The sequence below is a fragment of the Ursus americanus genome, chromosome 10 (genome assembly GCF_024610735.1).
Source record: "Ursus americanus isolate L20-20 chromosome 10, mUrsAme1.1.p, whole genome shotgun sequence".
NCBI classification, from domain to species: Eukaryota; Metazoa; Chordata; class Mammalia; order Carnivora; family Ursidae; genus Ursus; species Ursus americanus.
Window position 1 is genome coordinate 115878 of NC_142136.1, and position 18953 is coordinate 134830.

The 18953-nt window shown below is 39.9% G+C and overlaps 1 protein-coding gene across 2 annotated transcripts in view; it reads right to left on the reverse strand.

Annotated features, from left to right (window-relative positions):
• Positions 1 to 4120: 4120 nt before the first annotated feature.
• Positions 4121 to 18953, reverse strand: part of CDC16 (cell division cycle 16) — a 30112-nt gene continuing 15279 nt past the window's right edge. For both annotated transcript variants that reach the window (XM_045772929.2, XM_045772930.2), the window contains exons 13-18: positions 14702 to 14854; positions 13049 to 13112; positions 10538 to 10599; positions 9316 to 9451; positions 7729 to 7819; positions 4121 to 4611 (exon numbers count right to left, since the gene is read on the reverse strand). In XM_045772929.2, the coding sequence (XP_045628885.1) occupies positions 4352 to 4611; positions 7729 to 7819; positions 9316 to 9451; positions 10538 to 10599; positions 13049 to 13112; positions 14702 to 14854 (766 nt within the window). In that variant the 3' untranslated portion in view covers positions 4121 to 4351. The remainder of the gene's footprint in view (positions 4612 to 7728; positions 7820 to 9315; positions 9452 to 10537; positions 10600 to 13048; positions 13113 to 14701; positions 14855 to 18953) is intronic.

An 18953-nucleotide genomic window follows, 5' to 3' on the forward strand; every position in this document is an offset into this window, starting at 1 on the left:
ATCACAAGGCTGGTTCAACATAGAAAAATCAATCAGTATAATATATCACAATAGAAGGAAGGAAAAAACCTACATGACGTTATATAAATGAACCAGAGATGTTCCCCGTATACTGAACCCTATGTTGTTCACTTCTTCACAGCAGGCGGAGATGGTTAGCTGAAGGCCAACAATACCAAATTCAATTTTTACACATGCAATTGTTTTAAATATAGCTTAAACAAGCATATCTTTAGCCATCTAGAGCCTGCCTGTTTTGCATACTAGGGAAATCTACACTCAGCATCCGTTAGCTGTAAATAAGACAAATCCCGGGACGTGAAAGACCACACTGCCTGCCACTACACTTCAGACTTCTCTAACCCTGAAACTTCCTACCCAGCTGCTACCACATTGCCCCCAAAGAGCTCCTCAAATACAGCTACCCAAATAAAATGGGCTACCGCCACCTTACGGTCATGTTTTTCCCTCAACAGCCCCCAAACCCTAGAACTCATTACCGCTTACCATCACAACTGATCCACAAAAAAGAAAAAAAATTTGACAAAATCTGCAACGTTTCCTGATAAAAAGCAACAACAAAGCATTCAATAGGCTAGGAATAGAAGGGGACTTCTCCAACACCATGAAAGGCATCGGTGAGAACCTGTGATTTGCATCACTTTCAATGGTGAAAGACTGAAGACTTCCCCCTAAGATCAGGAACAGGACAAGGATGCCTGCTTCTGTCGCTTCTATTAGCATAATACTGGCGTTCTAGCCAGAGCAGTTATGCAAGGAAAAGAAATAAAGGGAATCCAAATTTGGAAAAAGAAGCAGACCTATCTCTATGTACAGATGACGTGATCCTACTACGTAGAAAATCCTAAATAAATACATGCGTGCACACACACACACAAACTGTTAAAGCTAACAAACACATTGAGGATAAAAAGTCAACACAAAAAAACTGGCTGTATTTCTATACACTAGGAATGAACGATCCAAAAAGGAAACTAAGAGAACTCCATTTACAATAGCATCCAAAAGAATGAAACACTTGGGAATAAATTTAACCAAAGACGTGAAAGACTGGCACAATAAAAAGTACAAAGCACTGCTGGAAGAAGTTAAAGACGGCATAAATAAATGGAAGGACAGCCTGTGTTCATGGATTCGATGACACATTAAGAAGATCTACAAATTCAATGAAATCCCTATGACAATTCCAGATACATTTTTTGTTGCAGAAATGGAAAAAAACCTAAATGCATATGGTAATTCAAGGAAGCCACAACAGCCAAAACAATTCTGAAAAAGAACAAAGCTGAAGGGGTGCCTGGGTGGTTCAGTCGTTTAGGCTCAGGTCATGATCTCAGGGTCCTGGAATCAGCCCCATGTCCAGCTCCCTGCTCAGTAGGGAGTCTGCTTCTCCCCCACCTTCTGTTCTCCCCCTACTTGTGCTCTCTCTCTCTCACATAAATAAAACTTAAAAAAGTTGGAGGACTCACACATCCCAGTTTCAAAGCCTACTACAAAGCTACAGGAATCAAAACTGTGGTACTAACATAAGGATACACATATGGACTAATGGAATAGAATCCAGAGCCCAGAAATAAACCCTCATATTTATCAACAATTGATTTTTGACATGGGTGCCAAGACTATTAGATGGGAAAAGGACAGTCACTTTAAAAAATGGTGCTGGGAAAACTGAATATCCACACTCCAAAGAGTGAAATTGAACACAACTTACAACATTTACACAAATTAACTCAAAATGGATCGAAGACCTAAGTTCAAGAACTAAAGTTATGGAAATCTTAGAGAAAAACCTAGTGAAAATCTGCATAATCTTGGATTTGGCAACAGTTTTGTAAATATAACACCAGAAGCATAGTAAACAAAATAGATAAATTAAACTTCATTAAATTAAAAATGTGTGCATCAAAGGACACTATCAAGAGAGTGAAAACACAATGGAAAGAATGGGAGAAGATATGTACAAATCACGTATCTGAGGATATCCAGAATTGATAAAGGACTCCAACAGCTCAACAACAAAAAGATAAACAGCCCAATTTAAAAGTGGGCACAGGATCTGAACAGACATTTCTCCAAAGACATACAAATGGCCAATAAGTACAGGATGATGCTCGACATCAATGGTTACTAGGGAAACACAAACCAAACCAGAAGAGCTACTACTTCCCACCCACTAGAATAATTGTAATTAACAAAGAGTAAAAAGCCCTGGTAAGGATGCAGAGAAACCGAAACCTCATACACTGGTGGTGGGAATGTAAAATGGGCAGTTGCTGTAGAAATTTGGCCAGTTCCTCAAAAAGTTAAACACTGAATTAGCACGTGAGCCAATTTCTCCTAGGCATACACCCGAAGGAACTGAAAACAGGGACTCAAATATTCACATACTCCTATTCACAGCAACATTATTCACAATAGTCAAAAGGTGGAAACAACCCAAGTGTCCATCCCCAGATAAATATGATATAGGTGATATATGGTATGGAATATTACTCAACCATAAAAAGGAATAAAGTTCTCGTAAAAGCTACAAGAGGAATGAACTTAAAAAATATGGTAGGTAAAGTCGGACACAAAAGGACAGATGCTGTAGATTCCACTTATATGAATTGGTCTAGATAGGCAAATTCAGACACAGAATAGATTAGAGGTTATCAAGGGGCGCCTGGATGCTTCAGTGGTCAAGCCTCTGCCTTCGGCTCAGGTCATGATCCCAGAGTCCTGGGACTGAGCCCCGTATCAGGCTCCCTGCTCAATGGGGAGTCTGCTTCTCCCTCTGCCCCTCCCCCTGCTCTTGCTCTCTCTCTCTCTTGCTCTCAAATAAATAAAATCTTAAAAAAAAAAAAAAGGAGCTGGAAGGAGAGATGAGTATGGAGTTAATGCTTAACGAGCACAAAATTTGTTTGGGATGATGAAAAAAATTGGAAATAAATGCCACTGAATTATGCACTTAAAAATGGTTAAGATGGCTGTCTATCTATCTCTATAACCACACACTCACACACTTTCTCAGAGCAGTTCAGGTTTACAGGAAAATGGAACAGAGAGCACAAGTTCCCACGGACCCCCCACCCACACCTTGCACTGGTGTATTTTTATCAACAGTAATGCACTGGTATTAACTGAAGTCCATAGTGCACACTATGTACATTTTACCAGAATAAAGACAAAAAACAGAACAACAAAAAACAAATGAATGGGGGGTATATCACAGGGACACAGGAGCCAAGCTGAAGGAGCTCCCAATGGCCAACACCAAAACAACCAAAACCCTAAAATAATATTGTTTAGGATTAGAACCTAAAATGTAAAATACATATACATGAGTCCACGCTGATGGCTGAATAAACAGGAGTCACAAATTTTCATTACAGAAGAATTCCAGATAATACATGCTGATATTCTCCCTTCTAGGGGTAGAGCTTAAACCTCTTGGTCCTAAAAACAAACCACCCCCCAAAAAACAAAACCTTGGTCCTACTGAGGACAGGCTGAAATTTATGACTTGCTTCTAAGCATGCATTATGGACAGGGAAAAACAGTAACTTTACAGGGAAAACCTGGTAGACACCATCAAGATTAACACCATCTGTGATAAATCATGCTGGTATTGTGAACCCCTGACATGTGATGAGAACAGCGCTTCATCCACAACTGTGGTATTTTCTTCCCAAAACCAAGAACCCTAGTCCAATATGAGAAATACATCAAACAAACTCAAATAGAGGGACATTCTTCAAAACAACTGACCAGTCCTCCTCAAATCCATCTAGGTCATGAAAAACATAGTCACAGCAGAGAGGAGCCTAAGGAGAGCTCAGGGCACTGTGGCTCCTGGACAGGGTGCTGGGGCAGCATGAGGACATTAATGGAAAAGTGGTGGAACTCCAATGAAGCCTGGAGTTGCATGACTTGCAGCATACCCGTGTGCACTTCTTTGTTAAGACAAGGTTTCCTGGTCACTCAGATGTGAATGGGGAGAAACCCGGTGAGGGGTCTGTGGGAGCTCTCTCTGCTACCGCTGCAGCTTTTTCTTCATAAACCTAAACTCAGCCCAAAAGAAAAGCTGACTGAAAAAGGAAAAAAAGACGTAATACACAATTTACCTCTTTATTCCTCTACACAAAACTGTTTTGTAGGATCAGAAAACGTGTGTTGTGAAGGTGTGCGGTCCGGTCTCTTCCAGCAGGCCTCCATTCCTAAATGGAGAGGTGCAAGCCTGCATTCGTGTCAAGAAATGGTGAATTCTGAAGACGGGACAAGGATGTGAGGAAACCCTGACCCCCCCCCCCCCCCAGGACAAAATGGAGCTGAGACCTGTTTGCAATCACGTGCTGTGGTCTGACATAGAGGTCTCCAGCATCATGTCACTTTCGTTCATTTCAATTTCGAAGGTTTCTTCCAAGGAAGGTCTGGGATCTGGGGTTTTCCTTGAGGTTTCTAGTGGTGCAAGCCCTGTTTCTTCTGTAGTCTGTTTTTCTACTTCAAATTCCCTGAAATCCCACGGAGGTGAAATAATGTTTTTTAGTGTCTTCATTGTATGCACATCAAAGTCATAACATTTTAATTTGTCTTTAATGTCTGCTCCTAAAAGGAAACACCACAAGGAGAATAAAATAAGAAACTCCATCATTTATCTGTCATTTCCATGGTTACACAGCACTGCCTCCATCATTTAGTTGAATGGTACTTTTAAGAGCACAAGTACAGCTCAGAAGAAAAAAACATTCCAATCACTCTTCTCTTCCTCTTCTCTTTATTATCAAGGGGGTTGTTGGGGAGATTTAGAAGCACATACGGTTTCTGCTCCCTATGGCTCAGCAGCACCTGTTCCTAAAGCCCTCACACAGGAGGGGAGCCAGCCAACAGGCACCTGCCCTCACCTGCTACAAACAAGAACCGCTGGCTGGCATTCTGGCATCGGTATAGTCGTGAGCCTTATGCACACAGAAACCACAATGAAAGGAAATGCACTTTCCACATATCAAAATCTTAAGACTAATGGACAAGAGACTTCCAACAGATACATGAGGTTCAATCATTTCTGACATAAACAATATAATTTTACACAGTTCAAACTAATAGCTTTCAGTAATAGGTGTTTTGACAGATCATGACATGCAAGCCTTCTAAAAATAAAAATAGCACAGTATGGTGATTGGAGTTAATAATACTGTATTGCATATCGCAAAGTTGCTAAGACAGATCTTAAAAGTTCTCATCAAAAGAAAAAATTTTCTAACTATGTATCCATCTAGGTCATGAAATACACAGTCACAGCAGAGAGGAGCCTAACTAGACTTGGGGTGATCATTTCGCAATGTATACAAATACTGAACCATTATGTTGTACACCTGAAACTAATATGCAATGTGACAATTACACCTGAATAAAAAAAATAAAGAGTACATAATGACTGATACACTTGGAAATCTCCACTGTAAGACCATTAGCTTCGTGAGGACAGGCAAAACATCTGTCTCACTCAGTACTCTACCTCCAGACTCTCCCTAGCTTTATAGAAATTTTGCATTTAAACCTCACAATCCTCCTTGAAGAAAAGAGGAACCTGAGGCTCAGACCTGCCCAAAGCCATGTGGCTGAGTGGCAAAGCTACGTTTTCAACCCAGAGTCTTTAGGGCGCCAGAGCTCAAGTTTTATGCTTTAGCTTTAAGAAACTGAGTCATAACACACACCATAAAGTGTGCATTGCTGGGCAAACCCTCATATATGCACATACCCACACAGCCATCACCAGACCGAAGGAGAACACACTCCCAGCTCCCAGAAAACCACCCTATGCCCGTTCCATTGAATACCGCCCCTTCTCAAACCAGAAGTAATCACTGCTCAAATTCTTCTATCACCACTGATTAGTTCTGCTTATTACTAATCTTCACACAAATGGAATTAATCATTGTATATTCTTTTGTCAAAATGCATGAGATTCACCTATGTTACAGCATGACTTAATAGTCCTTCTAAGTATGTAGTACTCTATTGCATGAGCTCGCCACAATGTCTTTCTCCATTCTCCTATGTGTGGACATTCAGTTTTTTCCAGTTAGGGTATATGAACATAGCTGCTGGAAACAATCCTCTCTGTGAGCGCTGGCTTCCTGAGGCCCTTGTACCACACACCTGGGAGTAGAACTCCTACATCCTAAGAGCAGCACGGCAGGTCACCACCCTAACACCGCAACAAATCACACCTCTTAGCCCCCACCCACGATGACACTGCACTCAATCATGTGACCTGTGCTGAACAGAATGTGATGGAAGTGATTCTGTGACACTTCCAGCTTTCAAGAGGTCTTGAGGCTTTAGTTCTCGTCCTTAGAACCCTGAGACCTCCATACTACAAAGAACGCTGAGATAAAAGACCTGCAAGAGGCCCGGCTGTGTCAGCTGAGGTCCCTATCTGTGCATGAGGCCATCTCACTGTCAGCTCGTCAAGTGCCTGCTAACCACAGCTGCATTAGTGAATGAGACCAGCAAACGAGCCACCAAACAACCTAGAGAACTGTGAGAAATAATGCATCATTGTCGGCTGGAGTGGTTTGTCTGGTAGCAACAGGTAATAAGCCTGTTTAACTTTAGCAGACATGTTCAACAGTGTTCCAAAGTGTAGTCCACCAACAATCAACAATACACCAAGTACCAGCTGCTCCGTACCACCACCAACACTAGGCACTGTTAGTACTTTCCATTTGTAGCCAGCCTGGCAGGTGTGCAGTGACATTTCAGTATGGTTTTAATTTCATTTCCTTTATATGTAATGATATTGAGCACATCCATTTGCCACATCGGTGGATATCCTCTTTGGCGAAGCTCCTGTTCAAGTGTTTTGCCCACTTTGGATCTACCTTTTTTTTCCTTTTCAAATTTTTATTTAAATTCTAGTTAACATACAGTGCAATATGGACCCATTTTTTAATTGAACTTTTTCTTATTGATTTATAAGATTTTTCGTATTCTAGACACAATTTCTTTGACCAGTGTACAAACTGTAACTTCTGGTCTATGATCTGCCTTTTACTCTGTTAACAGTGTTTTTCATGAACAGAAGTTCTTCATTTTATTGAAGCCTAATTTAATTAACACATTTTTCCTCTCATGGTTTTATATCCAGGTCTCAAGGTTTAACCTCACTGCACCCTCGTTACCTTATAAATTTGTAACTAAGTAAGTGCCCAAATACAGCAATTCCATCCAGATTTATCTTACGACTTGCTTATTACAAAAAAATTATTTAAAGAATTACACAGCACTGTAATGTGAATGTAAACCAACTTAATATCCCACTGAAATGTAAAAGTTAATATGCTACTAACCCCATTTTATAAAGTACTAAGGACAGAACCTTTTCATTTATTAGAAATTAGAAATTATTAGAAACTAAGTCTCCAGGATTTTTTCCATCAATTAGACTGATTCTCCTATATCACAGCATTTTATACGTACTCTGTAATAGTATTTTGCATATACCGAGTACTCTATTTTACAATTCATGAATACTTAATAAGTCATTAATTCCCACAGCATTGTTTCAACAAAATTAAATGGAGTTTCTTGATATTAATATAGTTAAATGGTTAGAAAGATAAACTTAGAACCTTACATGAGATTTGAGAAACCTAAACAAAGACATACAACAATCTAAAGAACAGAATACAATGTCAATCAAAATAATTAGCATCTTACCAATGTAAGCTTCAGAATCACCAATGTACATCTCAATGCAGTGACCAAGCATTGTAACAGAAAATGTATCATCTCGCCTAAGACCAAGGGCCTGTCAGAAAAGATTCAGCGTGGTTATTACAAGAAAATGTATTTCCCTCTCTTTCATTTAAAAATATTCCTGTAGGACTCAATTCAAAACACTCCAGGGAATCGGGGTGAGCGGGGGGGGGGGGGTTACATGAGTAGTCATGAACTGATGTCTGTTCAAGTTGGGTGATGGCCATGTGGAGGGTCATTACACCATTCTGCTTTGTTTGAAATCCCACTCCTCCAAAAAGATTTTCAAAACTGTATCTCCACACAGAGCCTTCTAAGCCTTCTGTATTAATTATATAAGAAGAGAGGCAAATTATACCGACTTCACACACATTTGAAAGATCACACAAACCAGAAAAGTTGCTAGTCCATACTTCGACTAGCTCAGTACTCTGGTTATCACAGTGGCATTTGCAGGACTTGATCTTGCCTGAAAATTTTAACCAACCCTATGGGTTTTCTCATATTTTATCTTTCTCTCCAAATACCATGATTTCACTGATTCTAAGACCCACATTTTTTTTTCTGAAAAAAAATTTTTTTCTCAACTTGGGATGTCTTGAACAACTGGTGGTTTCTTACTACTGTGGTCAGTTGGCCCCAGGCATCATGACTGTCATGCGTGAGTAGCCTGGACTTGGAGGCCATGGAGTTGTAGACTAAGCCACAAACCACATGAACGCTCACAAGTACAGGAACTGCCATTGTTGTTGACACTTTTTGGCAGCATAAGATCTGCAGAGCCAACGTCTCTGTTTGGGAAAAACCTAGTCAAGAGCAGGGTGTATGTGCTGGCACCACGAAAGCAGAGACATTGACCACCCAGTACAAAAGTGATTTAGAAGAACCAAACTCTGAATGTGAAGAATAGAGGAACTTAAGTATCTGTTTCACTTATATTTTCTTTTTTATGTAGATACTAGAGTGATCCCTGATGAAAATCTATGTCCTAATATGTCCAAAGAGAGCACTTTTTCTAAGTACCAAAAAACGGAGAGATGAGAATCGTGAAGTTTCAAGGTTTATTTGTACGCGTCTGTCTGACTCTGTGTGTGTGTGTGTGTGTGTGTGCAGTCAACTTGCTTCTTAATGGTGTCTTAGATTTGGTGAGATACGGCATGTGGATTTAGGAGAGATTCTTTCTTTGTGATGAACACAGATTGTTTTGTTCACCAAAGTGATCTAAGGGAATTAATTCTAAGTCCTAAATAGAGAAACTGGAATTTCTTTTCTCCTGCTTAGATGGGGCCAACAAATACCACGGACACATGTGTCTCACTGCACACTTAGGACAAGTCTCACATTTATCTCTAATTTGATGAGTACTGCACAACACACATGCTTTTCTCTGCAAAGGAAAGAAAGCACAAGGTCGCCTGAAGAATTTTAAAACTGCAAAACAGACACTGCCTAGAAAAACAAGCAAGCAAACAAAAAGCCCCAACATCGCCTAGAAAAGATCTTAAAAAATAAATGAATAAAAAAGTGGTAAATGTTAACTAGACATACTGTGTGGAAATAGTCAACAGCATTTTCAAAGTTGCCCATCAGACTGTGGATATAGCCTATGGCAGAATAGGTGGATGCGTTCTGGGGAATTAACACCAGTGCCTGACGGTGATAGTCCAAGGCCTCGGCATACTTTCTGTGAGAGAAGACGAGAGAGGGAGTTGGGAGCAGGGAGCAGGGAGAACGGGAAGAAAGAGAGAAAACAATTAGCAGGTACAGTGAAAGCACTCACTTGCTAGGTCTAAGAGGAGTATTCATCCACGTAAAAACATCAGAAGAGCAGTTCAGGCTGGTAACGGTTCTTCACAGCCACCACTGTGCACCTGGACACCTCCCTGGAATCCCCCTTCCCGCCTGCTCCACCAGCCAGCTGAGGGCACTCCCGCAGGGACCCAAGACTGGAGCTGGAACCGCACTACACTGCAGGGCCTCCTTTATGGCGAGACAAACCAGCCACACCACTGCTGGTTAAAAGCAACCAAAGGTCCAAAGAAGTTACTTGGGACAACATTTCTCAAAGTTCTCTGGAATATCTGCCCTATAAACCTTTTGTGAAAAAAGGTTCACTAAACTTTGGGAAATGTTGCGGCTCATAATGAATAGCAAATACTACAAGATATCCTGAAACAGATAAACCTGTTATATTCTGAGTAGCCTAGAGTTTCCCAAATTTATTTAACCAAAGAATCTATTTTTCAAGAAACTCATTTAACCAAAGAATCTGTTTTTCAAAGGCTGATGTTTATCATATCATAAAACTCATACCTAGAGAAAAAGAGTGAGTTAGAATATGGATATGGTTTTAAATATACCCTACTACCCTTATTCTTCCAAATTAATTTTGAACACCAATTTTTCAAATCTAAGAAAATAAAAGTTATTATAATTCTTTCAACTTCTAAACTGTACCACCAGAATATAAAAATTAAGAAGTAATAAATACCACTAGAGATAATTATTTTGATGCTTGCTATATTTGAGCAGCAAAGTACACAGCTGGAAGATCTCAAAATAAAAATATGGAAAAGGGTGCTTGGCTGGCTCCGCCAGTGAAGCGTGTAACTCCCGATCTTGGGGTCATAGTCTGAGCTCCACATTGGGTATAAAGATGACTTAAAAATAGAAAATCTTAAAAAAAAAAACAAACATGGAGAAGGCTACACAAAATTAAGTAAACTTTTAGTCACAAAGAATATTTCTGAAAATGTCCTACTTTACTTACTTAAGCTTCCTGCAGACATGCCCCAAGTTGTTCAACAAAGGCTCCCATTTGTCAACTGTTACCTGAAACACAGCAGCATCAAACCCATGACTCACGCAGGCCGCTTCTCAGATGGGCCCATTCAACCACACCACCACACGTGCCAATACAGGCTGCCCTCTCTCCTGGTGCCTATGCAGCCTGAAGCAGAGCCTTTGTTGGATTCTCTATCTTTCTTTCCTTATTAGAAGCGACTCCCTGAGGACGCTATTACTTATTAAAACAACTTTGTTAATAAGCCCCACCATACTGAAGAAGTTCAACTTCTGTATCTCCAGCCCAGAGCCTTCCAACTGCCTACTAAATATTCCTATTTAGAAAGCTCACAAGTACTGCAAATCCAGTGTGCCACGCACTAACCTCTTACGCTCTCTCCTGCCATCCCAGCTCCCCACCCTCATGTCCTTCTGAGCGCCTGCTTCTCATGCCTGGCACCCATATCATCCGTGACCCCTAGGAACTACCAAAGGCTCATTCATCAGCCCCCTCAGTGTAACGCCAACCCCCATGTAACAAGTCTTACCTGGGCCCCACCACCTCAGGATAAGATGCAAGGCCCTTAATGATACACACTTAACCCTCCTGCCCCATTTCTTGACCTTCTCTGTGAACTTAAAATCCATGCTTTACTGGATTCGCTCTAACTCAGCACACACTGTTCTCTATACCTTTTATAACCTCTTCCTCACTTGTGCCTGGCTGATGTCTGCTCCTGCTTTAGGATGGAGGTTTAAGATGCCGTATCCAAGAGGCCTTCTCGGCCCATCCTCAAGTCTGGGTTAACTGCCCTTCTGTGTGGGTTCCTTTATTTGCTCAATCAACAGCTGTTTTTGCGCATTGTTTAATTATTGCCAATTTACTTATCTGTAATCCCCAACAGGTCTAAGGGCAGGAACTATCATGGCAGTTTCCTATTGCCCCCCAATACCTCGCTCAGAGCTCAGCACACAGTCGACACACATTGGTCAGTCTGAGCTAACCAAACAACAGACCTGAGCCACCCTCTCCAGCTCCCGAGCCTGGCTCTAGGAGACATAGCCCACGGGAACGAAAACACGCCCTTCGTGATTCTTAGGCACCATTGCTTCCCTGTGGCTATTCTGACATTTGCTACAGTTAACAACTGAGGTCAAACAGTATTTCCCCACCTTCGTGTGACTTTTTAATGGGCATTTTATCAATTTAGTAGTATTGTGCATTTGTACTTAAAACCATTACTGTAAAATTCTGTAAGACTCCACAGTGCCCTCAGATCATCAAAACGTATAGTTTCAACTCTAAGTGGGGTTTGTGATAGTGTGTCTTAAAATTTTCTGTGCATGAGAATCATCTCGGGATCTTGCTAAAACTGCAGACTGTGTGTGATTCAGTGGATCTAGGATTGTGCACTTCTAGTCAGCTTCCAGGTGATGCAAGGCAGTTCGTCTAGTTAGAACAGCAAGGCTTTAAGGTATTCAACTCTGAAGAGTGGCAAGGTGATATGTGGCAACCCCATATTAACAAAAACACATTCATTATCCAGACTGCCCGAGACTGAGCTGTTCAAGAACCTGTTTTATACACATACATGTACCAACACACAGAAATATAGTGTTTGTAAGTTCCTAGGACAAATAAAAGACCAAAATAGATAAAGCTGTGTCTATGGGGACAAGCGGACTGCCCTTGGCAGGGATCCAGAGGGAGCTGTGTCTGTGTCAGTAAAGAGGAACCAACAGCCAAGAAAGATGTGGGCTACAAGCAAGGGTGCCCAAAAAGGAACAGAGTAAAAATGGGAAGCTGAAATCATAATGGAATAAAACAAAATAAATGTGAATAAAAAGAATCAAGAACCAGAAGAGTAGTGATATGCAAATCCCTTACCTACGGACGTTGACAATATCTAAAACTGTTCATTTTAAAATAATACCCAGGTGTACACATCCAAGCTAGCTGGGAAGTTAATTCATGAGCACACATCTTTCATATGGCAAAACCTAGTTAAATATTTCAAACATCGAGAGATGTAAATATGTATTAAGTATGAGGTAAGAGAAAGCCATGGTAGGTCTGAATAAAGGGATACTTGGCCTTATTCCTACAGAGGTGGGTACTGTATATTTACCCATTAATCAAAGAGGAGGCTCTTCAGTTCCAGAGAAGGACATCTTATGTTAGATGATACAGTGCCCACCAGTGTCCAGTATCACATATTCCCCATATCAAATAATCAACAAATATATTCTGATTACTCCCACATATCAAAACTACAGCCTTTTAGGAAGCACACAACCGACACCTACCCTCCCTCTCAATTAGAAACACACTCATTTTATACCATGTAGCAAAACAAGTGCCTGAAATCCAAACATTAACAAGCTATTTGCCAGGATAAATATTAGTCCCTGTCTCCTAGGCAAGACAGATTGTCCGTATCATTGTTCTCATTCAACAGCAAACACCCTTCAGAGTTACAAATATTACATAAAATACCTCATTTCCAATTGCTTTAATTTTTTCCAAAGCATCAAGAAACCATTTTTCTGCTGTTTTCCATCTAAAATAAAGGGGGAAACTTTGCAGATTATTCAAAATTAGCATGTATAAACATTATAAGAAAAATGAGGTAAACTTCTGTAAATAGTTTATTAAAACTCAAATTTAAAGGTCAGATAAATGATTAATTTTATGGCATTAATATCACAGGAGTTCAAGATTTTAGTAGATACAGTTAATTCTCATTATTCTTGGTAATTATATTTCATAAAGTCACTGTGAACACTGTTTTAACAAATACTGAACTATGGCTCCTGGCGAAAATATAGGGTCAGGTTCCTGCAAACCTGTGGTCAACTGTTCAACGTATAACCTGTTTTCCATGTGCTTCTGTTGACTGACACCTTACTTAACATACATGTTGACCCACTGACACTGAACACGACCAGCAACAAAGCTCATCTGCAGCCCTCTTGTACGTAGGGTCACGAACAGCACGTCAGTGCCACGCTTGGGGATCATTTTAAACAGTGACATCATCAACAAAAAGCATAAAAAGGTGAAAAGAAAAAAAATGCTCGTTTACAGTATGAGAGCAGAAATGGGAAGGCAGAACGTCATCTCCGCCTCAGCTGGGAACGTGCATCTATCTGCAAACGTGAAAGTGCTGACTCTGGCTTACAAACCAATGGACTGTCTAATAAACCATCACTGTATATTATTTTAAAACAGCTCCAGGGGTGCCTGGGTGGCTCAGTTGTTAAGCGTCTGCCTTTGGCTCAGGGCGTGATCCCGGTGTTCTGGGATCGAGCCCCACATCAGGCTCCCCTGCTGAGAGCCTGCTTCTTCCTCTCCCACTCCCCCTGCTTGTGTTCCCTCTCTCACTGGCTGTCTCTCTCTCTGTCAAATAAATAAATAAAATCTTTTAAAAAAATAAATAAATAAAACCTTTAAAAAAATAAATAAATAAAACAGCTCCAAACTTGCTTTTATATATACCCGATCATCCAATTTTTAGAATACACACACACACCCCATAAATAACACTACAGTAGTACTGAGTTACTGTTTTTAAATTAATGTATATTTTAGCACAAAGAACTACAAATATTTTTCTCTTTAGAGTATGACACTGAATTACTTATTCTACAAATATCCAAGGATAGAGTAATGTCTCAAATGACTAGTAAACTCCAAGACTGAGCCATTCTAATTAGTTTAATTTTCAGATTAACTGGCAACTAAATGAGTAATATTTTTCTTTCACAACTGTGGGAAATCCTTCTCAAATGTAGGACTCCAGCTCCTAATCAACAACAAGGTGATGAAGGGTTCCGTGATGCCTCCAGGCCACCGTATGGGGTGTAGTCACTTGACCATCGGCAACAACTGTCCAGTCTTGGAACTATGAGCCTGTGGCAGCCAACGTCCAAGGGGACCAAAACCTGTTTAGTAAATTTAAAGAAATCCAAGATAACACTTCGTATTTTCTTTTTTTTTTAACTGTCTGCCTCCTTCTCCTAAAATGGTACATATTTAAAAACAAAAATCGAATGAAGAGTCACTGAGGACAGTAAAACCTCTACTGACTGAGGTTTTACTTCATTTACAGAAAGAAAATGGAAGGGTTTTGGGCCTTTCAGTACTTACTCTCCATTCTGAAATGCAACCACACCAACCTCATGCATAACAAATGGGTCTTCTGGTGCAATGCTTAGCGCTTGGCCAAAGAATCTTTCAGCCAATTTTGAGTTATTGGTCAATCCATATTCTAATCCGATGTACAGCATTGGCAAATGACACCTAAAAAATTGGAAAATTTCACATATTCAACACCTAAAACTTTATAATTCAGCAGCAATTAATTTACCAATTTTAAATCCTGTCCGCAAAATAACTTAAACACAGCCAAAAAGCAAGGTACTTAACTTTTTTTCTAACACTTCATTTACTGATATTTAATCAAGGTCTAATAGGTTTTTAGATTGATCAGCTACTACTTCTAGAATCTATCAGCCACCTACTCATCTTTATTTTTCATCATTCTACAGTAGAAACAAAAAACCCAAAAACCCTCTGAAGCAGGACAGGTGTGTGCTTCCTGTTTTCTTCCACGATGCTAATGTCAGACCCTTAGCTTGGACTGTGTTCCCTCCTCTCCTCTTCTGATTCGGCACCATGTGTCCTTCATGAGGTATTCAAGTTCCACTTCCCTTTGTGAAACGCTTCTGACTTTCTAAACTAAATGGCTCTCCCTTGTGTGGATTCCTATTATCTCAACTCCTGTCAGTTCTATGCCAGGGAGTTCAGAAGTATGTCATGTATACCCCATTTTCACATCCTCTGAAACAGTTGTAGGCACAGAGTAAGTACTAACCACTTCTTAACTGAATCTTCATCTCTTGTCAGACCAGTAATTACATTAAAAGAAACAGAATAATATTTCTTTGGAGATGGATCTAAAAAAGTCTATAAATAGTAACCAACTGGTTGATATGTGCTTTGGTTTTAATCGAGAATCATGAGTCAGATAAAGACTCCATCACCTACAGAAGGGTCGTGAAGAACCCTTAAAAGGATTTACCTGGAGGAAGTACTTCCAAAATGGCCAAGTAAGGACCTCCAAAACTCTCCTCTATAAAAGCAACAAGAACACTGACAAATTATCAAAATAAACTTTTTCAAAACTTTGGAAGTTAACCAAAGGCTTACAACAACCTGAAGGGTGTTCATTCTAGAAAAACAGTGTAAGTGTGCAAAAGACACAGGGAACAATTAACAATCTGGGGTCAGAGGGGGGGGGGGGACCAGTTAACAGAAACTGTCTGGGACAAAGACCAAATGTTGGATGTACTAGACAAACCCTTTAAATATACTATTTTAGACATGAAAATAGAAATAAATAGAAAATCTCGAGTTGAAAAGTAAAATAAAAAATTCAGAAGGGTTTGACAGCAGTTTGAACAGGCTGAAAAATCAGTGAACCTGAAGACAGATCGATAGATAGATCAACTGAGACTACCCAGTCTAAGGAACAGAAAGATAAAAGAATGAAGAGAAATGAACAGAGCTTCAGAGACCTGTGGGTTGCCATCAAGCACACCACAATATGCAAGACAAGAGCCCCAGAAGGCAAAGGGAGACAGGAAGGGGCAGAAAGAATATCTGAAAACAAAGAATATTTGGGCCAAAAACACCCCAATGCTAAAACAAACAAACAAACAAAAACCCAAACCAAACCTCCAAGTAGACCAGAGATCCACACCCAGACAAATCATAGACCACTGAAAAAGCAACCCCCCACCTTTAAAGCAGTAAGAAACTACAACTTATAACACACAAGAGATTCCCAATAAGATTAACACCTGACTTCTAATCAAATACCTGGAGGCCAAAAAGGCAGACAGACGATGTTTAAAGTGCTGAAAGAAACAGAGCACCAACCAAGATTTTATACCCAACAAAACTATCCTTGAAAATGAAGGTGAAATCAAGAATTTCTCAGGGAAGCAAACAGCTGAGAAATCTTGTTGCAGATTCACCTTACAAGAAATACCAAAGGGAGTCCTCAGGCTGAAATGAAAAGGACACTAGACAGTACCTCAAATCCCACATTAAAAAAAAAATAGCTTAGTAAAAGTAACCACACAGATAAACATAAGACCATATAAATACATTTTTGTTTGCAACTCTTTCCTTCTATTTGATTTAATAGATAACTGAATATAACAATTATAAATTTGTGTTGAGGGACTTAACAATGTGCAAGATGTGACGTGTATGATAACAGCACAAAGGAAGTAGGAGGGAAGAGAGATGCACAGGGGTAAAGTTTTTATATACTCCTGGAATTATGGTGCTGTGGTGGAGTAAGAAATATATTCGGTCTTCCCTTTGTTCTTGATACAGAGCACCTAAAACCCTCGCAATCTCCTGAGTGATGGGAGTCTCTCTTGTTATTCATGACCCCTTTTGATCACACCTGTTTATGCTAATGAAGGTGATGCAGGGTAGCACTCTGCAACAGCCTTGTGATGGGACTGGTCACCAGAAGGACCAAGTGATGAGAGGGTGGCAACTTTTCTTCCCACCCACTGACCTCCCAGGAAGGGATGGGTTAGAGATTAAGCCCCATAAAAACTTTTAAACAGTGAGCCTCAGAGCTTCTGGGCTGGTGAGCACAGAGTAGTGCTGGGAGGGTGGCATGCCTGGAGAGGGGTAGAAGCTGTGGGCACCCCCACCCACATACTTTGCCCTGTGCATCTCTTCCACCTGGCTATTCCTGAGTGTATCTTTTATAATAAACCAAAAAACGTAAGTAAAATGCCCTCCTGAGTTCGGTGGGTCATTCTAGCAAATCATCAAATCTCAGGAGAGGGTCATGGGAACCTCTGATTCATAGCTAGTCAGAAGTGAAAGTGCCTGGACTTACCACTGGCATCTGAAGTGGAAAGGGGCACTCTTGTGGAACTGAGAGCTTACCCTGTGAAGGGTCTGCACTAAGTCTGGGTAATATCAGAACTGAACTGACGTGTAGGATGCAGGTGGTGTCCAGAGAATCAGGGAACTGGTTGTTGGTGTTGGAAAGCCCCTTTGTTAATATTAATCTAAACTAGACTGTTTTAAGATGTTAACTGTAATCTCCAAGATAACCACAAAAACAAAACAAAAACCCAAAACAACAAAAAAAAACAACTCAAAAAAACATACTATAAGGAAAAACCAAGGAATTAAAATGTATGTTACAAAATATCTAATACAAAAGGCAGTAATAAGGAAGAAAAAGATATGACACAAAACAGAGTAAAATGGCAAACAAATTCTAAATTCTCAGTAATTATATAACACATAAATGGATAAAATTCCATCAATAGGCAAGTCATTGGCAGAATGGGTAATAAAACCACAATCCAACTACATGTTGTCTATAAGAGACATACTTTAGATTCAAAGACACAAACAAGTTAAAAGTAAAAGGATGGGAAAAAGACCATGCAGACAGTAACAAAGGAGAACTGGTGAGATTGTAACAATATCAGACAAAATAGCCTTATGACAAAATCTGTTACCAGAGACAATGAAGGACCTTCTATAATAATAGAAGGTTCAATCCATCAAGAACCTAACAACAGAGACCCAAAATACATGTAGCAAAAACTGCCAGAATTGGAGGGGAAACGAGACAATTCACACAGTAGTAGCTGGGAGGTTTCAATACCCCACCTGCCATAAAGGACAGAATAATGGGCAGAAGATAAATAAGAAAACAGAAGATGAGAACAACACTATCACCCAACGAGAACCAAGGGATTACAATGAATCCCTTGTACACTGAACTCAAAAAGAGCAGAATTCTCAAGCGTACCCAGAACATTCTCTACAACAGACAGTGTTGGGTCATAAAACAAGCCTCAATAACTTTGAAAAGACTATGTTCTCCAACCACAATGGAATTAAACTAGAAATCCTAACAGAAGGAAATTTGGGAAATTCGCAAATATGTGGAAATTAAACAACATACTCTTACATAACCAGTGGCTCAAAGAAGATATCCTAAAGGAAATTTTAAAATATTTACACAATTTCAAACATTCACCCAAACATAGGGCAAGTTAAGAGAATGCAAAGTTGTTCTGATGGGGAAGAACTGAAAAGAACAATGCTTATCTTAATGAGCTGATCTGAAATTTTAATTGGATAAAATTTGTTAAATTGGGAAACAGTGTCATTGGTTTTGATTCTTAGGTAGGAACTAACAAACAACTAATAATAACTATTCTGGGTTTGTGAGCACCCAGAAAAAAAAAATTAAAAAAAAAAAAAAAAAAGCACACTCTAGCCTGTACTCATAAGAAACAATCCACAGTAAATTATGGAGATTTTTTACTGCCAATTTATCAGA